Source organism: Tachysurus vachellii, chromosome 3, assembly GCF_030014155.1.
Source record: "Tachysurus vachellii isolate PV-2020 chromosome 3, HZAU_Pvac_v1, whole genome shotgun sequence".
Lineage (NCBI taxonomy): Eukaryota > Metazoa > Chordata > Actinopteri > Siluriformes > Bagridae > Tachysurus > Tachysurus vachellii.
Window position 1 is genome coordinate 598,645 of NC_083462.1, and position 25,538 is coordinate 624,182.

At 39.0% G+C, this 25,538-nt stretch overlaps 1 protein-coding gene and 1 pseudogene across 1 annotated transcript in view; one reads left to right on the plus strand and one right to left on the minus strand.

The window, feature by feature from the left end:
* The window catches only part of LOC132842094 (interferon-induced very large GTPase 1-like), a 49,413-nt pseudogene extending 39,875 nt beyond the window's left edge, over window positions 1–9,538 (minus strand).
* LOC132842105 (GTPase IMAP family member 8) overlaps window positions 1–25,224 on the plus strand; it is a 611,624-nt gene extending 586,400 nt beyond the window's left edge. Inside the window, exons 3-5 of the mRNA XM_060864777.1 lie at window positions 22,714–23,264; window positions 23,380–23,830; window positions 23,968–25,224. Of these exons, the coding sequence (XP_060720760.1) occupies window positions 22,714–23,264; window positions 23,380–23,830; window positions 23,968–24,782 (1,817 nt within the window). The 3' untranslated portion in view covers window positions 24,783–25,224. The remainder of the gene's footprint in view (window positions 1–22,713; window positions 23,265–23,379; window positions 23,831–23,967) is intronic.
* The last annotated feature ends 314 nt before the right edge of the window (window positions 25,225–25,538 follow it).

A 25,538-nucleotide genomic window follows, 5' to 3' on the forward strand; every position in this document is an offset into this window, starting at 1 on the left:
TGGCACACCAAATCTGGAACTAGTGACCATCAAATGTCAGGCCTTCTATCTACCTCGGGAATTCAGCTCGGCCATAGTTAGTGCCGTTTATATTCCACCTCGAACGGACATGGACACTGAAGAATGGGACTTACAAGAGACACTAACGCTACACAAAACACAGCATCGGGATGCTGCTCTCATTGTGGTGGGAGACTTTAACAGTGCCAACCTCAAATGCGCACTACCAAACTTTCAGTAGCACATCACCTGCCCCACCAGGGGCGAAAGGACACTGGACCACTGCTACACACCATTTAAGAACAGCTACAAGGCACAATCACGTCCACCATTTGGGAAATCGGACCATACCACCATCTTCCTCATGCCTGTTTACAAACAAAGGCTGAAGCAGGAAGCTCCAGATCAGAGGGGGGTCGCGCTCCAGACTGACTAATCGGTGGCCGCTCTGCAGAACACTCTAGATCAGTGGTCCCCAACCTTTTTATCGCCACGGACCAGTCAACGTTTGATCATTTTACCGCGGCCCACTGAGGGGGGACATTGTTTGTTTATATTTTAGATTGTTTTGATTTAATAATTTTAATTTAATTGTATTTAAACATGCATTCAAAATAAAATACAGTTACACTAAATAACTTGTGACTATAAAGTGATTTAACATTTTAACTCACTAGAACGCTAAATCAATGAGAACCCTGAGCTTGTTTCTTTGCAACGAGACGGTTCCATCTGGGAGTAATAAGAGACAATGACACCCGAAGTGTGTTGCTTATGTCCAGTTTATTCTGTTGTTTTGTTTTGGTTGCTGTCACTGCAGGAAAACCTGCTTCACACAGGATGTCGGAAATGGCAATAGGGATTTAAGTGATTTAAGTTCCTTTCCCAAGGAAACTTTCCAACGACGTCTGTTTCGTACTCATTTTTGCTAATTTGTGGGTTAAATTTGAGCAAACACAATATACACGTACACCAAGTACTGTTAAACATGAGAAAGTACAGGTGAACAGAGAGAAGAGCGATACACACCTTCTCTCCACCAAAGCTACAACGCCACTGCCGCTTGCAGCCGCTCAGCTCCAGACGTCACCTAAAACCGCCCGATATCACGATATTTTGCTCATGCGCGGTATTGGTGCGGCTTTAGGTGACGTCTCTCAGCTCCCGGTTAACCTCTCATCCATGGAAAGTCACACAAACTCAAGAGAAATACACCACAGTAAATAATTTAATGTTTCTTGTGCGGACCGGTACCATTTAATCCATGGACCGGTACCGGTCCGTGGCCTGGGGTTGGGGACCACTGCTCTAGATGATGCAGACTGGGACATGTTCAGGTGCAGCTCTGGTGATGTCAACATGTTTATGGAAGGGGTTCTGGGATTCATCGGGAAACTAGCGGATGATACGGTGCAGAAAACCACCATCAGAATGTTTCCAAATGTTTCCTCCGGAACGTTGTTCTGAGATCCCGCTCTGCTGCCTACAACACGGGGCTCGCCTCTGGGGACATGGACAAGTACAAGGCTGGGTCTTACAGTGTGCGCAGAGCGGTGAAGGGAGGAAACTAGAGTCACAGTTCCAACATGGTGGCTCTAGGAGCCTGTGGCAGGTACTAAGGAACATCACAGACTATAGAACACCTGCTTCTAGAATGGGGAATGCAGACACTTCTCTGGCAGACAAGCTAAACACCTTTTACACTCAATTCGAGGCTGCAGCTAACCATGCTAGCAGTGCTAGCGGCACAAACAGCATGCACGCTGAGAGAGCTGGAGAGGTAAACACGTTCACCATCTCGGAGCATGACGTGAGGAGGGCATTCAAGAGAGTGAATACCAGGAAGGCAGCAGGACCAGACGGCATCACAAGTCGGGTTCTGAAAGCCAGCACTGACCAGCTATCACCGGTGTTCACGGAGATATTCAACTTCTCACTGGCACAGTCTATTGTCCCCTCATGCTTCAAACAGTCCACCACTGTTCCTGTCCCAAAGAAACCCCAGCCTGCCTGCCTCAACGATTACCTGTAGCTCTGACCTCAGTAGTAATGAAGTGCTTCGAGAGACTGGTCAGAGACTTCATCACTGCATCACTACCAGACACACTGGATCCACAAAGGTTTGTGCACCACCAGAACCATTCTACTGAGGATGCCAATGCTCATCTTCTCCACACCACGATGAGCCACCTGGACTGCAGAAAAGGGAATTATGCGAAAATGCTGTTTATGGACTACAGTTCAGCATTTAACACCATAATTCCGTCCACACTCACCTCTAAGTTGGAGGTCCTGGGACACCTGCCACTGTGTCAACGGATCTCCAACTTCCTGACAAACAGACCACAAGCCGTACGGGTGGGCAAACACACCTCATCCACCCTCCCCCTTCAGCACTGGAGCTCCCCAGGGTTGTGTTCTGAGCCCCCTGCTGTACTCACTGTACACATATGACTGTGTGGCCACTTCCAATTCCACCACCATCAAGTTTGCTGACGACACTGTTGTGGTGGGCCTGATCTCCAACAACGACGAGGATTACCTACAGAAGACTAAAAACCTGGAGGGATGGGGCAGAAGAACAATCTTCTCCTGAATGTCAGCAAGACTAAGGAGTTGATAGTGGACTTCAGCACAAAGCAGGAGCGGTCATACCAACCGCTAAACATCAACGGGACCCCAGTGGAGAGAGTGGACAGTTTCTGTACCATCTGAGACACTTAAGGGACTCCAAACTACCCTCTCAGGTGCTTAAGACTTTCTACACCTGCACCATTGAGAGCATCCTGACGGGTAGCATCACTTCCTGGTTCGGGAACAGCACCATGCAGGACAGGCAAGCCCTCCAGTGGGTGGTGCAGGCAGCTGAACATACCATCCACACTGAGCTCCCTGACCTGCAGGATATCTACAGCATGTGGTACCGGACCAGAGCCAGGAAGCTTGTAAAGGATCTCAGCATCCCAACAATGGACTCTTTTCTTTGTTGTGTTCAGGGAAACCCTTCCGCTCCATGATAGCAAACACAGAGAGAATGAGGAGAAGCTTCTTCCTGCAGGCCATTCAGAGTCTAAATCAGGAAAGACCCAGGATCTAGTACTAATCCTCTCCCTCCATCTACACTGTTTTTCTTTTTTTTAACTCTGGACTTGCACAGCACAGTGCCACTTTATACACTATTTACACACCATACTTCACCTGGACACTTTAAGGACAATGTTTAAAAACCATACACATTTATGTATATACATTATTTTTCCTAATTTATACTTTTTTATTTATCTATCTCCTTTTGGTTTTGGTTTATTTTTTTTATCCTAAATTGCATTCCTTTGTTTATGCTTATATACCAGACAGATGCAAAAAGTATTTCTCTGCATGTCGTACCCTGTGTGCATGGGCGTAAAAAAAATTAAAAAAATATTGCACTCTCAATTGTGAAAAATATATGTATGTATACCTAAATAATTGTGTAAGTAGAAAAAAAAAACGCAAAACTGCATTTATAAACAGTTGAGTCCCCCCCCCTCCTCACAGTGTTTTGACCCACTGCCTACTTTCCCAGTTCATCACCTACTCTGCACACATGAGTCAGGTGTGTGGCTATGGCTCAATTAATTTTAAACTCCATTAAGTAGGGGATTTTATTCACTTTAAATAAAGCGATTCTCTTTAATGTAGTTGATGCAGACTCATAAATTAGTTGCGGCAAAAATGCTGATTACCGATGTAATTTTCCATGAATCTGCTATATTAGCGATTAAACTCTTACTTATCTAGTTAACGTTAGCTTGTTTACAATAGCTTGTTGTATATTGCACTGTAACTAACACGCCAAAGCCGTTGTGTTGTTTTATACATAGAGCAGTTAGTGTAAAGTGATTATTTAATAATTGATTTTATTACAAAACATTACTTATTTTATATAGATTTTTCACAATAACAGTCATGTTTATATTTTATTGTATGTTGATGGCTTAATTGTAAACAACACAAACAATTCAATAAATAGTTTTGAAGAAAAATCTGCTTTGTCATTGAACCTGAGAAAAACTTTATAAAATAACCATAATGACGCAGTCTCCATGCTACAGTAATAATGATAAAAGCAAAGTTTTTCACTGTGGGGACATGTCTTCATAAGTACAATTAGACTGTATTATTTGTGTCCCCCTTCAAAAATTGCTCATGAGAAATTTTATATTTATCCCCCCCCCCCCACACACACACACATTTAAATGAAATTTACGCCCATGCCTGTGTGTACGTGTATGTGACAAATAACATTTGATTTTATTTTATTTGATTTGTACCTGGAGTAATGTGACTTAGATGCCCTTTTATAGTCCACTCCATGTACTGGCACAAATGGACAACTTTGTATAACTTGCATGGTAAATTTTGTAAATGTGCTCATAATGCTGAATAAACTTTCCATCTAAAAACTTGTCTATGTCTCTTTTGGCAGATCTCTCAGGTCTGTGAGGGACCATGAACTGGGGAGTTATATAGCTTGTGTCTACAAACACAGTTCCCTGTGCATGTTGTTGTCTATGTTCACACTAGTGTTTATGATTACAACCATCAGAAACTTAATTTTTCTTAAAAATATTAATATTTTAATCCAATGTCACTTTATAAGAATTGATTTAGAGTTTCTGTTTTTAAATACAATATCAAACCACATGGATTTTCAATGTACCATTTGTAATTCAGTAATATGGGAGAACTGGCCAGGGGTCAGAATACTCTGGCAAGACGATAGATACGATAGGACGATAGGACGATAGGACGATAGGACGATAGATAGATAGATAGATAGATAGATAGATAGATAGATAGATAGATAGATAGATAGATTGTTATAATGTTATACCAGATCTGTATAAACTCTATCTACTTTAACTTCATAGAGAAAACGTAAATTGATCAGATTTTAAACTGAAATTGAAAAAGATGTTATTTGTCTCTAATTGACACACAGTAAACCAGTTAGCACCAGATTCTGAACACCAGACAGAAATAAATGTGTCTATTTTTGATGGATGTTGAGAAATGTTAAGTGATCGATTTACCTTTTTTGGAACTGTTTCAGGGCAGCACTTCTTCATTTCCTTAATTTCATCAATTCTTTCTTGACCAGTCTGGTCTTTCTGCCACCTGAGGTGTGTGCTTTCTTTCATAATTGTGTTATATGAATTTTGTGCTTCCTTTCTCATCTTTTCTTCTTCATGCAGTTTGACATTGAGCGGATTAATTATTTCCTCTAAAGCTCTTCGCTGTTTCTCCTCCTCTGCTTTTATCATTTGTTCATGTTGATCCTTTATTTTACTTTCTTCTATATGGCGGTGAAGCTGGTCTGAGACTGCTGTAGTTTTCTGTCTTTCTTGATCAAGAGTTTCTTTCATTTTTTGCAGCTCCTCAGTTTTGGTATTTAATTTGTCTTCAAGATCGGTTTCTTTCTTCTTGCACAATTCCATATTCATCTTATACGTGTGTTCTGTATTCTTTAATTTCTGTCTTTCTTGATCAAGATTTTCTTTCATTTTCTGCAACTCCTCAGTTTTGGTATATAATTTGTCTTCAAGATCGGTTTCTTTCTTCTTCCACCATTCCATATTTAACTTATAGTTCTGCTCTGTATCTTGTATTCTCTGTTTTGCTTCCCTTCTCATCTTTTCTTCTTCATGCAGTCTGACATTGAGCTGATTATTTATTTCCTCTAAAGCTCTTCGCTGTTTCTCCTCCTCTGCTTTTATCATTTGTTCACGTTGATCCTTTATTTTACTTTCTTCTATATGGCGGTGAAGCTGGTCTGAGACTGCTGTAGTTTTCTGTTTTTCTTGATCAAGAGTTTCTTTCATTTTCTGCAGCTCCTCAGTTTTGGTATTTAATTTGTCTTCAAGATCGGTTTCTTTCTTCTTGCACAATTCCATATTCATCTTATTGTTCTCCTCTTTATCTTGTATTCTCTGTTTTGCTTGATAAAGAGCTTCTTTTGTTTTAATCAGCTCCACATTTCTGTCTTCTAGATCACTTTCCCTTTTCTTCAGCATTGCCAATGTCCCTTGATGGTATTGTTTTTCTGCTTGTATTATACAGTTCAGTCTTTCTGTCTCTTGTTTGTGTTTTTCTTCCAGTTCTTCTCTCTCTCTCTTCATCTGCTCCTCCATTTCCTTCAATATCTTCCCTTGTAGTTCTACTTGCTTCTGCATTTCGACCTGCTGGAACATCTCATTGGTGTAGTAGCTTCCTCCATTCACTGCCACCATGTCATCAATCTTATCCAGGAGAATCAGGACCTGGTCGTTGCTGTTTGTTTCATTGTTGTCAAAAGCATGATATCTGTCCCCACATTCAGACAGAAGTGTCCTTAAATGAACCCCAGCTTTTTCCACATAATGTTCAATTGTCTTTTTTTTTGTTTTAGCAAGTCACCTCCAGTAAAGAGCACGATCGTGTACATGTTAGATTTCTCACCAAAAGTCTTCTCAATGATTTCCACTGTCTTTCTCTCCTCTGGTGTAAAGCGTTGTCCTATTTTCAGTATCAGCAGGAACACATGAGGACCAGGTGATACCATTGAGATACATTTAACAATCTCTTTCCTGATCTCTTCATTATCAATATTAGTGTCGAACAGACCTGGAGTGTCGATCACAGTAATCTGTCTCCCACAGACTGTTGCTGTCTCTTTCTGACACACACTGGTTACTGATTCATCAGACAAGTCTTCTTTAAATACATCTTTCCCCAGGATGGTGTTTCCTGTTGCGCTCTTCCCAACTCCAGTCTTCCCCAACAGAACTATTCTGAGTGTGTCAGAGCTTTTTGATAAATCTGTACAAATAAAAAGAATCACTGAGTACTGACTCATATGTGACTACACATAATAGAGTTATATTATAAAATAATATCATAGTTCTAATCTGACGGCTCCAGAATCATGTAAAGAGTTAACCAACAAATGTAATTATAGCAGATATGCTAATGGTCAGATGTATGATGGAACAAAATGCTATTAGGGTATAAACTTTTTAGTGATGATAAACTTCAAATAACAATGTTTTTTCTACTTAAAATAGCAATCAGACCGAAAAACTCTTATTTTAAATCAGTAAACATGTTACCTTGTGTTTGACGTCTGTTTCTCTTGAGTTCAGTCATTTGTTTTTCCAGATAGTGAATTGTACGTTTGTATGTCAGCTGTGCTTCAACCTGGGCCTCAGCGTACATGGTCATCGTATACTGACGATTGTTGTTTTTTGTAAGAAGGTCTTTAACATGTGGGAACAGATTTACTGCATTTATTTTCCTGCTGTATAAAATATATCGTCCTCCAAATGTCTTTATCACAGCCTGAAGCTCTTTATCTAAGTCTTTATTTGGTGACTTCTGGGTGATGATGAATACGGTGTGGTCATAAACTCTGGAGCTGAAGATCCTCTGAAACATCTCTATTTCTGCTTTAACTTCATCAGTGAGAAGACCTTTAGGAACAATGATGAAGAAAGCATCAACTCCAGGATTACAGGCAGAGACACATTGGAACGTCTGACGCATCACTTCCTGTTCTGAGAGTGTAGTGTTGTAGAGAGCAGGCAGCTCCACCAGCGTGATCAGGTGTCCACTCACTTTTTCCTGCTTTACACACACTGAGCTGGACTCTGTCTGGTCTGGTGAAGTGTTTTTACCTCTTAATCGTTTAGATATTGAGGCCTTTACTTCCTTTTCTCTGCCAAGCAGCACAATTTTGAAATGTGTGGCATCTACAGTCAGACAAACTAAAAAACAACAAAAAACACAAATAAATTTAGTTAACAAATAATTATTTAATAATAATAAATAAAGTTAAAAACAGTGCTAGTAAATTGTATGCTTAAATGTTAAATGTTACAAGGCATGTTACATTACAAGGTATAATCTAAGTTGTAAGATTTGTATTCCTTTGACATATTTGTGAGAAATAGTGAAAGAGTGATAAACCTTAAACCATGTTTTATGACCACTGTTTCTAATGAGATGTAAAAGCTTATATGATTTTCTGTATCACACATAATCAAATGATTGTTCTTGCCTCATGAGGAAACACTATGGACTAGCCGAAACAAAGAAATGTGAGTTCCATCAGGACACTATTACCTTCTTGGTAATCATCAGCTAACAGGGGGTGTAAATTGACAGTAGCAAGGTGCACACCATCACAGTTACCAATATCCGTCTTCTGATGGTCTGGGGATGAATGGATCTGACACAGTTGTGAAGTGTGGCAGAGGACCCATGCACGCCTTCAAAGAGATGCTTGACACCAAAGGCGTCCTCTCCGACCATATCAAGTCACCTACCATCTTCAACTGCCACCTGACCAACAGATCTCAAACAGGCACGTGGCCTCACCACTACTGACCACACCAACACTGACCCCCTACCTCCAATAGAGGTCGATAGAGCCCTGACTTACATTGCATACACATCATGGACTCTCAAAGACCAAGAGGTAACATTCAATATCTTGTAGAATGGGAGGGTTATGGCCCAGAGAAGAGGTATTGGACCAAAGCCAATGACATCCTCTATGACTTGCTCACAGGAGAGTTCCACAGAGCTCAGACTAATTGCCCAGCACCCAGACCAAGCAGGAGACCATGTAATAGAAGAATAACACTGAGCGGTGTTCCAAGGAGGGAGTTTCCTAAAGAACCCTTCTCCCATTCACCAGAGGGAGCCCATCCCCATGTTTTTAGCACTTCTGGCTTATAATTTATGTGCTTTTTATACCATGCTCAACCATGGCTTTTATACCAACATCTGCACAAAGTATTGTTAGTTTATACTCTTTAATTGCTTGCATTGTGGACTGCATAGTCTTTTGTCTTTTCTGTGTTTGGTGATTTTTGCCATGTCTTATCAACTCTGATTCACCAAAATGTAAATCTGTTTGCCAAGTGTGCAAAAAAAGGGGTTATGAATTTAATACCACCTGCTCCCAAGCAATCGTTACAGTCTATGACGTAGTAAACTAAAAATAAATCAATTTTTATATTTCAAAACAATTCCTACCCTAGTTACTGAGCACACAAGTCCTGTAACTAAAATGTAGTATGCCACCTTAGATTGATTTGCATATTGAAACAAAAGAGGGTCTACCACTGTGATAAAAGTTCTTACAAAATTTTTACATTTATTACCTTTGGTAGTCAAAGCAGAATGATGTTCTTCTTCATCCATCTGAACATATTTTTCCATTTTGTCTGGTTCTTCATGCTCTTGTTCCATGAGAGCATACTGTTCTATTTTTCCAGTTTCTTCCGTTTCTGGCTGTACATTGTACATTTTGTTGCCTATTGCAGTCTCAGCATCTTCATAAATCTCACAGAAAAGTCTTCCTTTATTCTCCTTGACCATCTCTTCCATCTTCTCCACAAGATTGGCCTGGGTGCATCCACTGAAGTTTAAATGTCTGTAATTACATTCAGCAATGACCTTCTGTATGACATTGTCCTCTACCAAACTAACACTGCTGCTGATTTCTATGTTCTTTGTAGTTATCACCATGGTGTATTTATAGGCCTCCTCAGACAGAGATGAGAGAATATAATCAGCTCGTCTTTTGTCTGTTTCACTGAAACTTTCTGGCTCTACAATGAGCATTATGACATGAGGTCCAGGAGCCGATAGAGACACACACTCTTTAATACACAGTGTGAGCTGATGATGTGAGAAGGTTTGGTCAAACAGATGAGGTGCGTTGATGATGGTGATGTATCTTCCCTTCACATGTCCTCTGACTCTCTCACACTGAAGTACTGAATGTAGAGGATCTTTAGTCTCCAACACAGATCTGCCCAGGAGGAGGTTTCCCACACTGCTGGTGTCTGAGACACTTTTCCCCAAAAGAATGAACCTCAGCTCAGACACTGCAAAAGAAGAGACTCATTAGTGAGATACTGTATAGAGGTCATATTCCATCACATTATTTTTTGACAGTTTTAAGACCACAATAAAACAATAAAACCATAAAATGATAAAACAATAAAATTATAAATAATAAAGTTTATGAATGTAATTATATAATGTTTACTGATAGGAATAGGTCAAAGGTCAGACCTTTGATCTGACAGATTTATGTCATGATTTTATGATGTTAGGTTTAGGTTAAAAGTTCATAATAATAAAGTTAATGATTGTATTGATATATTGCTTACTGATCTGGATTATTTGTGTTGACTCCAAGGAGCCCCCTTTCCCTCCGACTGCCCTTCTTTCATATTGATTAGGCCCATTGTATCTGCTTCAAGTAGTCAAGTCAAGTCAAGTCACTTTTATTGTCACATCACCACAGCACGTGTGCATTGGTGAGTGAAATTCTTATTAGCGAACTCCGGAAATTACAGAAATAAGTATACAGATAATGAATTGACATGTGAAAATGTGCAATATGCTCATACATATAGTCAGTACACACAGTGTACTATTGTCCCTAATTACAGTAGCACAACACATTATATGCAATATGTACTTGCATTGTGTATGCAGTGTGTATATATATATATATATATATATATATATATATATAAATATATATATATATATATATATATATATATATATATATATATATATATGTGTGTGTGTGTGTGTGTGTGTGTGTGTGTGTGTGTGTGTGTGTGTGTGTGTGTATGTGTATGTGAATATACATAAATATATTATATATGAAAAAATTATAAGGTGCAACAGATTCTACAGGTACAGAGTGTCATGGGTGTGCATCATATGGTAAGTAGATAGGTGACAAGTAATTAAAACCATGTGTTTGATCCAAGAGGTAGAAGACAAGTATTTTTTTTTAAAAGGGGGTTTATGACCCTCAGATGAAACAGTATTGTAGGTGATAGGAGACAAGTAATTAAAACCCATCTTTGTTTGATACGGGGTAATAGGGTTACCCCTCCCCTCAGACTGGGTGGTAATCAAATCATGATTATTCCACCCCGCGGAGAAAGCCATCAATGGAACAGAACTTCTACGATCTCCTTCTAAATATTAAGAGATCATGGCCTTTTCATCGTAATAATTTCATAAGTTTGATATTACCATATATGAGATTTTCAATATGAAATATTTAGAAGAGTGACTTATATCTATAAGTTTGATAATATAATAAAGTCTGATTTAAATACATTTATTACAGAACAAGACCAGACTATCTGACACAATTGTCTAGGAAAACATATCAAACACGGCCCTCCAGGGGAATTTCATTCTGACTCTTAGATTTGTTTTCAGTTGACTGTTTTATCACATATTACTAAGATAAAATATGTTTTTTTAGACAACTGTATTGAGATTATTTCCTATGACGAGTATCATGGAACGTCCGCACGAGGCCTAAGAATGTTGGAACATCGGTTCCCGGAGACTACGCATCTGATAAAAAAGAGAAAATGCGAAGTGAGGTTTGATCCAGCCAGCTGGCATGATCTACAATGCTACTTTAATCAATTTGACAATTTATTCTTGACAAAAGCTGAATTTGACAAAGTAAGACTAAAACTAAACCTTGATTAAGAGTGAATCTTTCAAGTGAATCTGTTTTGAAAATCATAGTACCAAAATATCCATATACAGTATGTACTGTCACGGATTTGCCAGGTTCTCCCCTCACACAGCAAACTAGATCCTCATCACCTGAGTCCTAATCGCCGTCACCTGGCACCCCTCATTACCTCACCACATACAAGACTCTCTCTAACACACACACATTGTCCGGTCTCGTAAATGCTAGTTTCCCGAGTTCGTCGTACACCAAAGGATCTAGATATTGTTGGCTTGCAACCTATGATGCGGCATGTGTGTGTTGGAGCTTCACCTGGACTTCTCCACCCTCACTTACTTCATTCACTTCTGCTTTTTAATAAACAGTAATTTTACATTATCTCTGCCTCCGTCGTCTTCTGTCCCTGACAGAAGAGCAGACCGACAAAATATTATGTCTTACCAGGACTCGGATACATACCCAGGACTGGTCAACATGCTGAGACAAGAGTTGCTACAAACGCCGGGGCTACAAGCACGGGGACTACTGCCGCACACACAGGTCACAGCAACGAGCAGTGCTACCGTCGTCACAGTTCCCATGGCCAATCCAGCACCATACTCTGAAGTTGCGGAAGAATGTAAGGGATTTCTCCTTCAATGCTCGCTAATCTTTGAAATGCAACCATTTCCCTACAGATAGCAGCAAGATTTCATTCATAATATCACTACTCACTGGAAAGGCGCTCCGTTGGGCCAAATCGATCTGGCATCAAGAGGGATCCTTTTGTACTCCATTAAGGAATTCACTGCCTATTTCCAAGAGTTATTTGGTATTCCTGCTGGAGATACAACTCACTCTCAGTCATTTTCTATTGCTTATCCAAACTACCTTGGGTCACGGGGAGCCTGTGCCAATCTCAGGCGTCATCGGCCATCAAGGCAGGATACACCCTGGACAGAGTGCCAACCCATCACAGGACACACACACACACTCTCATTCACTCACACAATCACACACTACGGACAATTTTCCAGAGATGCCAATCAACCTACCATGCATGTCTTTGGACCGGGGGAGGAAACCGGAGTACCCGGAGGAAACCCCTGATGCACGGGGAGAACATGCAAACTCCGCATGCTAGCGGCTGCTAGTGGTTGGGATGAGCGAACACTGATGACAACCTACCCTAATGGTTTAAAACCTGAACGTCGTCTGCAGTTATCAGCCTTCGATGACACCATTGGGTTGGAGAATTTCATTCAGTGAGCCATTCAAACGGAAAATCGAATGTTATCCTGTAATTTAAATACTCCCACACAGCTCTGCCTGCCAGAACTGCACTCTCCAGGACCAGAACCCAAGCAGCTCGATTCAACCAGGATCTTACTGTCAGAGCGTCTTTGATGGCTGACCCAGGGTCTGTGTCTGTACTGTGCGAGCAATGGGCATGCGAGAATGCCCCATCTGTCCTCCAAGAGCATTGGTGAGTACAGTTCAACCCGTAAAACACATTTACACCCCAGTCTCAGCTTTGCTCGACTCTGGGTCAGCCGGGAACTTCATCTCTGCCCAGCTCTGCACTCGGCTCAACATCACAAAGGAACGCATATCCCAAAGACTAAGAGTTCTTTAACAGGCAAACCCCTCAACCAACATTGTACCAGTGAAATCATGCTGACAGTGGGATTTTTTCCCAAGGAGAACATCAAGCTTCTGGGTATAGAGAATTCAACTGCTGATGTGATCCTAGGACCACCCTGGCTGATTCAAAACCATCTGGAGCTCTCTTGGGACACTGGTGAAGTAAAAGTGAGCAACCACTGTTTTCCACATTGTTTTCTAAAATTGCCCAAACCGTGTCATCCTACAGTGTCAATGAAGGTATGCAGCACTTCTATTGAAAGCCCTAAGAATAATGTGTCTGTATCTATCCCTCCAGAATACACAGCCTTCAAGGATGACATTTGTCCCAAGAGAGCTTCGAAGTTAAAACCTCACCGGCCTTGGGACTGTGCGATTGATTTCCTTCCGGGTGAAGCAGTGCCTAGAGGAAAGATCTATTCCCTAACCATCCCCGAGCAAGAGGCCATGAATAAGTACATCAAAGAAGCGCTGGACCAAGGATATATACGACCGTCAACTTCTCCTGCTGCATCTCCCTTTTTCTTTGTCTCAAAGAAGGATGGTGGTTTGCGACCCTGCATCAACTACAGATGGCTGAACCAAATCACCAAGAAGTTTCATTATCCTCTTCCCCTCGTCCTATCGGCGCTCGAACAGCTCCGAGGTGCAAAAATCTTCACCAAGCTTGATCTACACAGTGCATACAATCTGATACGTATCCGAAAAGGAAACGAATGGAAAACAGCTTTTGTGACCCCGACCGGCCACTGGGAATATTTGGTGATGCTGTATGGCTTGGACAACGCACCGTCCATCTTTCAGGACTTCATGCATGCCACGGCTTGGCTGAGTATTTTAATTCAATTTTGAGTTATCTTGAGTTTATACTTCAACTCCTTACTTTTTACAAAGGATGAAATACTTTTTGATATATTTACTTATTTGTTTTCCCAGCGTCCGCTTCTAGCCGGATAGCACCACTAGCTTGTTAGCCCGGTTACCGCTAGTACACAGTTTCACACCAATTATTTCTGTTGTACTTGCTCTATATCATGTCGGTTGTGTGTCTGCCTTTGAGTGCAGGTGAGGACACGTTCAAGCTGCACTCGGTGGAACTGGAGCTGGAGGCTGTGGAGAAGCAGATCCGTGACATACAGGTGAAGCAGGCTGAGCTGCGGGAGCGAAAAGCCGCACTGAAAGCTCCCCAGTCGGTCACCCAACACCCTGGTGGAGACGGTTGGAAGCACAGCACCCACGGCGAGGATCATCGTGTCCGGACCGCTTCCCACGTACCAGCGAGGAATCGAAAGGTTCAGTAGACTTTTTGCTTTAAATGGATGGTTACAGTCATGGTGTCAGACTCAGAATTTACTCTTTATTGATAACTGGAATGTTTTCTGGGAGCATCCTAGGCTGTTCCGTGCTGACGGCCTGCAACCCAGCAGAGGTGGAGAGCCATCCTTCACCTCACCACATTGACACAAATGCACACATAGCTCATCCTATAGAAACTATGTCTGTTCCCCGATTAGTGAGATCAAAAAGTAAATGCGTGAGAAGTTCTCGAAATAATCTTACCATAATTAGACCAGAAAAATACCAAAGAAACAAAAACAGTTCCTAAAGTTTGGGCTTCTGAAAATTAAATCACCCAAAGCACTTACTGTAAATGAAATCATTTCAGAAAACTTACTGCACTCTGCCTTACTGAAACTTGGATTAAACCAAATGACTACATCGGTCTAAATGAGTCTCTACACCATCAGGATATATCTATAAGCATGAGCCTCGTCAGACTGGTGGTGGAGGTGGTGTTAACTGATTTCCTTACTGTTACTCAGAGAACACAGTATAGATTTAATTCCTTTGAAGTGCTTGTCCTTAGTCTTACACTCTCGCACATGCACACAAAATAATCCCTGATGTCTCTTGCTCTAGTGACTGTGTATAGGCCCCTGGGGGTATGATATCTATATCAGTGACATAGATATCATACCTCAAAGTGATGACATCACAGACCATTACCTCATACTGTACGCACTACCTGTAGAACAGACTAACTGTGTCTCACCACGTTATCGACTCAGTAGAACTATTATTCTGACCACTAAAGACAGATTCACAAATAACCTGCCTGATCTGTCTGGACTTCTTACTGTACCCTTAAACACAAACCATCTAGACATAATGACTAACAGCATAGGTGCTATATTCACTAGTACATTAGACACTGTTGTCCCATCCGAATAAAGAAGGTTAGAGACAAAACACCTGCACCGTGGTATAATAGTCATACTCACACCCTCAAGAGAGAAACAACCTGTAACCTCGAGCGAAAGTGGAGAAAAACTAAACTAGTCTTTAGAATCGCGTATAAGGACAGTATGTCCAGCTATAGACAGGTTCTAAAAGCTGTTAGGGCTCTGAGCACCTGAGCAAACTCATAGGAAATAACCAGAACAATCCCAGGTTTTTATTTAACACAGTGACTAGATTAACAAAACACCAGAAATCTGAACACACTATTATTCCATCACAGTTCAGTAGTGAGGATTTTATGAGATTCTTCACTGATAAAATCGAAAGTATCAGGAACAAAATAGGTGATGCTCAACATGTGAGAGCTTCTTGTGACCCAGTCTCACCTAAAGCTCTACTCTCACAACTACAGTGCTTTACAAGTACAGGACAGGAAGAGTTAGATAAACTTATTACTTCAGCTAAACGAACAACTTGTTCATTAGACCCCATTCCAACTAAATTTCTGAAAGAAGTGTTATATAAAGCTGGTGAGACTCTTCTTAATATTATTAACTCCTCGTTATCTTTAAGTTACATCCCTAAATCCTTCAAGTTGGCAGTTATTAAGCCACTCATTAAGAAACCTAATTTAGATTTAATGAACTATTAAATTACAGACCTATTTCACATCTTTCGTTTATTTCTAAAATACTTGAAAATGTTGTGTCTCTTCAACTGAGCTCCTTCTTACAGGAGAACAATATCTTTGAAGAGTTTCAGTCAGGTTTCAGACCCCACCATAGCACAGAAACTGCACTTGTTAAAGTCACAAATGACTTGTTCTTAGCTTCGGACCAAGACTTTATGTCACTATTAGTTCTACTTGACCTTAGTGCTACATTCGACACTATAGATCACAACATTCTCCTAGATCGCTTACAAAATTACACAGGTATTCATGGACAGGCTTTAAGTTACCATTTTGTAGAATTAAATGGTGAATCCTCTAGTTTATTGCCAGTTAATTTTGGTTTATTATTATTTCTTTATTTAACCAGGTGAGTCAATTGAGAACCAGTTCTCATTTACAATGACGACCTGACAAAGAGGCAAAAAAAACAAACAAATACAATACACAAACACAGCTATAAACAATGACATGTAAAAACAAAAAATTAAAAACAAGTACAGTGATCGTGAGTTAGTGACTGAATTGAATATTTAAAGGAAGAAAGTGATATAAATGAACTAAGCTTAAGAGACTGCTGCAGGTGATTCCAATCATATGCAGCAGAAAACTGAACAGAGCATCGACCAAAGGATATGGTGTCCCTCAAGGATCAGTTCTATGACCTCTGCTTTTTTTGATATACTGTACATGCTTCCATTAGGGAACATTATTAGAAGACATGGGATTAGTTTCCATTGTTATGCTGATGACAAACAGTTATATATCTCATCAAAACCAGATGAAACAGCTAAATTGTCCAAATTAACTCAGTGCCATAGAGAGATAAAAGATCAGATGAGCTGCAGTTTACTGTTATTAAACTCTGATAAGACAGAAATACTATTATAGGTCCAAAAACCAGTACACAGAAACTCTCACAATTTAACTTCCATTTAGAGCAGGGGTGTGACCTGTTTGTCTTGTGTGCTAATGGAGCTAACGTGTCTGTAACGAATGAATATAACATAAGAAGTCACTATGAAATGAAACATTATGAGAAGTATAAGGACCTGGATGTAAAGCAGAAGCTCCAGAAGGTGGAGGAGATGAAAAAAAGTCTGGTTTCCCGGCAGACTATGTTTATGAAAGCAAAATCAAAAAGTGAAGCTGCTGTAAAGGCAAGCGTTATTGTGGCAGCAGAGATTGCAAAATCTGCCTGGCCCTTTAATGAGGGAGAGTTTATCAAAAACTGTATGGTCAAAGTTTGCGACATCGTGTGCCCAGATAAAAGGCAAGAATTTTTAAATGTGAGCCTGAGCAGGAACACCGTGGCTGCGCGTGCATGTGAGCTTTCCACCAATCTACATGAACAACTAATAAAAAAGGGAAAAGATTTTATTGCATACTCCCTTGCTGTAGATGAGAGCAGCGACACGTCTGATACTGCCCAGCTGTCAGTGAGAGACATCATTTACTTTATTTATTTAAATAAGAAATGAACACCACTGATGTGTCTTTTATTTCAAATTTAATTTCTTATGTGTTTGTAATATCAAGCTGTTAAAATCCTGTGTTCAAGCAAAACTAAAGTTTGTTTCCATATGAAAAAGGTTGAACATTACAAATCAGTTGCAGTTCATTTTTCAATAAATATTCAGTTTGGCCCGTGACTTTATCTCGGTTTTATATTTTGGCCCACTGTGACTTTGAGTTTGATACCACTGATTTAGAGTGATGTACTGTTACTAGTAGCTCGACAGTAAAAGACCTGGTGTTTATTAGACAGTAACTTGTCTTTAAAATCATATCACCATATTACAAACACAGCCTTCTTCACCTTAGAAATATTGCCAAGCTGAGAAACATCCTGTCTGTATCTGATGCTGAGAAGCTAGTTCATGCTTTCATGACCTCTAGACTGGACTATTGTAATGCATTACTAGGTGGTTGTCCTGCATCTTTAATAAATAGGCTACAGTTAGTCCAAAATGCAGCTGCCAGAGTTCTCACTAGGACAAGAAAGTATGACCATATAACCCCAATTTTATCATCTCTACACTGGCTACCTGTTAAGTTTAGAATTGATTACAAACTGCTGCTACTTACGTACAAGGCTCTTAATGGTTTAGCTCCCATGTATATAACTAGTCTTCTAACACGTTACAATCCTTCACGCTCTCTGAGATCACAAAACTCAGGACTCCTGGTAGTTCCCAGAATATCTAAGTCTACTAAAGGTGGTAGAGCGTTTTCTTATTTAGCTCCTAAACTTTGGAATAGTCTTCCTGATAGTGTTCGGGGCTCAGACACACTTTCCCAGTTTAAATGTAGATTAAAAACTCATCTCTTTAGTCAGACGTACACATAATACGTCCCATAATATTGTGCACTATAACATTAGACTTGCACGTTTATGAACAGCAGATACGTTAATTCCTCTCCACTGCTTCTCTCTTTCTACCCATCCCGAGGCACATCTACCAGCTGTGATTGTCTTCCGTGCAATGAAGATGTCGGTCTTCCAATGAGATGAGGGCAACTCTGTAAGAATCCTGAGATATCTAGAGATCTACCAGCTCCAGTTAGACTCTGTGATACTAAGAGGAGATGTGAACTCCATGTGATCTTTTACACCAACACAACATTTATCAGACTGTATATTTATAATCACACCCCCAGTGTCACCCAGATGAGGATGAGGTTCCCCTTTGAGTCTGGTTCCTCTCAAGGTTTCTTCCTTTACCATCTAAGGGATTTTTTCCTCCCCACAGTCACCTGAGTCACCTCAGACTTATTCATTGGGGATAATACATACACACACATACATACATACATACACACACATACATACATACATACATACATACATACATACATACATACACACTGTGAACTATATATATCTTGAATTTTTATTATAGTAATTATTTATATTTCTCCTTATGTTTACCTTCTGTTCTATGTTTATGTTCTGTAAAGCTGCTTTGAGACAATGTCAACTGTAAAAAGCGCCATACAAATAAAGTTCAATTGAATTGAATTGAATTTTTTAATGTAGTAAAATCTAAAAAATCCAACCCCAATTTTTTTAGTGGATTCATCATGACTGATTTTCTAATAAGTGGGTTTTATTTTTCAAACAAAATTATTTCACATGCTATCAACCTTTTTAATGTTCTATTCACCTCTAAGGAAAGAGCTGCATACAGTACGTTAGTCTTGACAATCCTTCGGCTTTAGGGAGTAAGATTCTTTCTTTAAGTCTCTCTGTAACCAAGAATTTATTTTCTTTTGGGTTTTCATTATTACGGGATTGAAATTGAGTTTACATCTTATTGTTTGTTCTTTATTAATTACAATTCCTAAGTATGTAACTTGATCTCTCACATTAATATTGCATAAGGAGGGAGTATTATAGTTTTTAACAGACATCAACTCACATGTGTTAATATTTAAAAAGAGTCTGAAGCACTGGAAAAGAAATCAATCAATTTTAAAGTTAAAGGAATTTGAGAGGCATCATTTAAAAATAAAGTGTCATCAGCCAGCTGGTTAATAATAATGTGTCTATTGTCAATCGTAATACCTGGTAAATTACTACTGGAAATATGCAGAGCTAAAAATTGAGAGGCAAGCAAAAATAAATATGGAGATATAGGACAGTCTTACGCCGTGTGACAACTTAAATCTAGGTGAGGTTCTGAATTGTAATTTAATTACACTATTATTATTTCTACACAAAGTCCTGATGGCTTTACAAAATAAATCTCCAAAAACAAATTTGGTAAGAGCTTGAAATATGAAGTTGTGCTCGAGTGAATCAAAGGCTTTGTAGAAGTCTAAGAAAAGCATGTAACTGTCATTAAGGATGAGATCTTCGTAATCTGTAAGATATCTAGGACTAATCTTATTATTTGTAATGTGACGTTTCTCCATAAAACCTGATTGTGATTCATCAATAACACAGTTAAGGACATCCTTAATTCATTTGGCTAAAATCAGGGCTAAAATTTTGTAATCGTTATTTAAGATGGTAATTGGTCTCCAATGTCCTAGACATTCTTTATCTTTATTGGGTTTGGATATTAAGGTGATGACTCCTTGTGTTATTGTAGGTGGAAGTACTTCTAAATCAAGACTTTTTTCATATACTTTTAGTAAGAAAGGAGAAACGTCAACAAACATCTTATATAACTCAGATGTTAAACCATCACAGCCAGGACTTTATTATCTTTTACACTCTTAATAGCCTGAAGAATTTCTGATAGGGATATATCATTATCACAAGATTCTTTGTACTCTATAGCAGAGGGATGTCAAACTCAAATTCACAGTGGGCCAAAATATAAAAATGAGATAAAGTCACGGGCCAAACTGAATATTTATTGAAAAATGAACTACAACTGATTTGTAATGTTCAACCTTTTTCATATGGAAACAAACTTTAGTTTCGCTTGAACACAGGATTTGGAACAACCAGAGCTTGATATTACAAACACATAAGAAATTAAATTTGAAATAAAAGACACATCAGTGGTGTTCGTTTCTTATTTAAATAATTAAAATAAATGATTCCTCTCACTGGATCATTTTAAGTTCCTTTTTGAAGTGGATCTTTTTTAAAACCAACAACAAAACAACCAAAAATAATCATTTCATTTGATGAAAATCCAACTTTTCGACTATTAACAGTTCATGCCTTGGAGTAGAAAAAGTGCATAAAGAAAACATATATTCAAACTCAGTTTGCTACACTCTGATTTACTGTGCACATTGATCACATTGATTCTTGCCTTTTATCTGGGCACACGATGTCGCAAACTTTGACCATAGTCTTTACTGAAATTCATTAGTTCACATTACTAATGTTTTTGAGCATATGTTTTATAAAATAACTATTAATGTCTTATAATTTAAATTATACTACTTAAATGAGATTTTATATATTAATTTAATAAGAAATTAAACAATAACACCATTTCATTTTTTTATTGTTGACAAAAAACAGGTAAGACTGCAATATACTCAAGTTCACAATGTTAACAATACAGTGTTTAGAGATAAATACATAATTCAACAATAAAGCATTAAACTGGATAAAATAAAGGGAAAAGAGCACATGCACGCACTCCTGCACACACTGGTGACAGGTTTTGAGGTTATGATATCAATAGAGCAACAACATGCAGTTTTAACATACAGTACAGTACACTATAAGCGCCGAACACTGGTAAATGTTAAGAGCACTTACTGCACTGACTGGACAATCGGAACAAGAATCTGTTCAAAGATTCACTCTGTGCATGTTGAGAACAAAAAACAGGCATGGCTTCTGAAGCTAGCTTAGCCCTGATGGTAATTAACTATAATGTTTTAATAGGTAACATCGTTTGTCACATATAAATTCACAAAACTTCCACTGCATCTTCAAAAGAACCTGTGAAAACAGAGCATAAGAAAACGTTTAGATTAGCAAATCACTTTCAATGTAAAACATTAATGAACATCTGCTAATGACTACATTTTTTTAACAAGTTGATACTACAAACAAACAAAATATAATAAAAGTTTCAAAAGAAACTTTAAGAAACACGTTTTGAACGGTTATTCAAGAGACACCAGAGACATTAGCTAGCATTAGCGACAAGCACGTGTACATGCATACATGCTTATATGAATCAAGGAAAAAAAAAACTTATGTCAGCGAAATACAAACGTTGTAACTGGGAACATATAACCCTGGCTAACGTTATTAAATGTGACCTGACAGAAATAGCTCATGTTACTGTGAACGGACAGAAAATGAGGAAAGAAAACTAGCATCGATCGTCACATTTACACTAAGTTAACTTATAAACATTTAACTAACAGTTCGGTTTTAGGGTAATCATTTATTGTCAGAAAGATTTCTATATATTAGACTATTTACACTCACCGTTTCAAAGTGCTTTCAAAAATCCACCGTTTGCACGCCGAGGACCAGACAGCGCATTGTCACGTCCTGTTTCAGGCCCCGCCTCTCCCCTTCCCTGCCCTGCCCCTCCCTTACAGAAATGTAACATACCAAGTTGTCTCTGCTTAACAATATTTCATCTGAATAGTGCAAACAACTAATTTGAATTAGTAGTGACAACATTTTTTTAAAAAAATGACAAAGAATAAGTAATGACCATGTTTCATTGACACAAAATCTGGGTTTACAGTGTATAATGGTCTGAGGATGGTGTGACAGGTCAGGGCCTGGGGGACTATAATCTGTAGAACAATAAATTCTGCTCTCTAGAAGAAAATCCTGAAGAATGTCTGTTATCAGCTGGTGATCTGAAGCTCAAGAACATGAGAGTTATCACAAAACCACGATCCAAAGAAGAGATGTTGACCTTAGATAAATACAGGTGAAATGTGGTACAAGCAGTTATTGTGTTTAGGGGCAATTACTTTTTCCACAGGGCTGATAAAGGTATATAAAATAATAGAACTCTTATTTTTTCAATAAAATAATTACAATTTAAAAACTGACTTTTACATGGCAATTGTTCAGAGAAAACAAAATAACAAAAATAAAATATTGAATCAAATGAAATCTCTGGATCAGATTACTGTCACAGTTTAAAGGATGAATTCTTCTCTTTATCTCCAGTGTCCACACTGAGGATGGTGCTGGTGGGGAAAACTGGAGCTGGTAAAAGTTCTTCAGGAAACACCATCCTGGGCAGGAAAGTCTTCATAGCCGCAAAGAGTGGATCATCCATAACTAAAGTGTGCTGGAAGGAGACTGGAGATGTAGCTGGGAGGGAGCTGGTGCTGGTGGACACTCCTGGACTGTTTGATACTGAACTTTCTGAGAAAGCGCTGAAACAGGAGATCAGTAAGTGCATTAACATGATGGCTCCAGGACCACACGCCATCATCCTGGTGATCTCACTCGGCCCCTTCACCGAGGAGGAACGTCTCTCAGTGGAGAAGATCAGAGCACTTTTTGGAGAAGAAGCAGATAAACACACCATGATCCTCTTTACACATGGTGATGACCTGAGCTGCATGATTAAAGAGTACCTCAGAAGCGCTAACGAGCCCCTCAAAGACCTGATTAGACGATGTGGACAGAGATATCATGTCTTTAACAATAAAGACGTCCAGGACCGCACACAGGTTGTGGAGTTCTTGGAGAAAGTAGACAGCATGATTTTAGCCAATAATAATGAAATAAAAGAAACGCATCAGAAATGCATCAGGAAACACCATATTAGGACAAACAGCTTTCACCTCAAAGAAAAGTCAAACCTCTGTCACTAAACATGTTCAGATGGAACATGGTACAGTTTCTGGTCTCCCAGTGACTGTTTACGACACTCCAGGGTTCTGTAACACTGAGCTGAGTGATGATCAGGTCATACAGGAATGTCAGAAGGCCTTCAGCTCATGTGAGTCAGAATCAGACATCTGTACATATCTACTGGTCATCAGGGCAGATAGATTTACTGAGGAAGATCTGAAAGCTGTGCAGAAAACCGAGCTTCTGTTAGGACCACAGCGTCTGGAAAAGACCTGGATCCTCTTCACTGGAGGAGATGAACTAGAGGAAGAGGAACAGACCATAGAGAACTTCATCATTAATACAGAATCTCTGATGGAGCTGATGAAGAGATACAGTTACAGACACCACGTCTTCAACAACAAGATGTCCTGTAAAAAAACAAAAAGTGACCAAGCTAAAGACCTTCTGAACAAAATTGTCAAGAAATATATTAAATCTGGTGAGTTATTAATCATAAGTAATCTATTATTCATGTAAACAGGTCATTCATGTCTTACTGACTATTTTAAGTGATGTAATATTTTACACTTTTGAGATTCTAAGATGATTTCTAAACATTTTATTTTCCTCAATCAGCACCACATCGGAAGAGAACAAGACCACAGAACACCAACAGCAGTTCTGACCTGAGGATTGTGCTGTTAGGGAAAACTGGATGGGGGAAGAGCTCTACAGGAAACACCATCCTGGGAGAGGAGAAATTCAGATCTGAACTCAGTTTGAACTCTATCACCAGAAAGAGTGAAGCTCAACATGGCCTTGTTGAGGACAGGAAGGTGTGTGTGGTCGATACTCCAGGTTTCTTTGACACAGATGTTGATCCTGTAGTAACAACTTGTGAGATACGGAAGAGTATGTCTTTGTCCAGTCCAGGACCTCACGCTTTCCTCATTGTTCTGCCACTGAATATAAGGTTCACAGAACAGGAAAAACACATTATTCAGCAAATTGAAGCGTTATTTGGAGATGAAGTGAGGAAATATGCAATGGTTCTCTTCACCCATGGAGACCAGTTAAAGAGGGTAAATGTCGAGACATTCATTAAAAAGAATAAGGCTTTAAGTGACCTTGTCCAGCAGTGTGGAGGTGGATATCATGTGTTTAATAATAAAGAGCTGACAAACAGAGAGCAGGTCAGTGAGCTACTGCAGAAGATAGACAGGATGGTGGAGAGGAACGGAGGAACCTGTTACTCCAATCAGATGTTTGAGGAAGCAGACAGTTCTACGACAAATTACTGGAAATGGATTATTGTAATTCTTGCCATGGGTGTTGGTGCTTGTGTTGGTGCTTGTGTTGGTGGTTGGGGTGGTGGTTGGGTTGGTGCTCGGGTTGGTGCTGCTATTGGTTGTGTTGGTGGTGGTGCTATAGGCTATTATTTGTCTAAATAATTCTAAAATAAAAAGTAGATGATCTGAAATAAGACTTGTGATTAGAATGAACACCAGACCTGGTTACTCTGTCTGAATTATTCTCTCATATTAAATCAGATTTCATTTAGATTGTTATACTGAATTTTACAAATCCTGTCTAAATCACCTATAACCTGTAAAATGTATAATCATGTGTACTGTAATAAAATGTGTTAGTGAACACTGTAGAGTTCATATATATAGTCTTTATATAATCAGTGAGAAAAATAATAATAATAGGTGTTTATGTGTGAGTAGAATCTATATTGTGTTTCTTTTCCTCAGCTGTGCAGTGGCAGGTTTACGGCCAGTGTACAGAATAGAATCATTTTAAATCTGTATCTTAATAAATGTGTCAAGTCTCTCAACATGATGTGTACTAATGATGTGTGCACTAATAAAACATTACTGTCAGTAGTAATACTGTCATTTATTTATTATAATTTATTATAATTATATACAGATTTCTATAACCACAGTGAATTTCCTAAAATATATCATTATTTGTGTGTGTTATAGAAATAAGGAGGAACTTCACAAAGATGACTATTATAACTGCTTTAGTTTTAGAACCATATTTTATTTTAATCTTTCTATAACAGTGTGTTTGTGTGTGTGTGTGTGTGTGTGTATACACTGTATCTGCTGCAGACTGACACACACTTGTTCCTCTTCATGTCTATATTTATTTGGAATGTTATTGTTTATATCAGATCTGTTCACTTAGGCTCACAC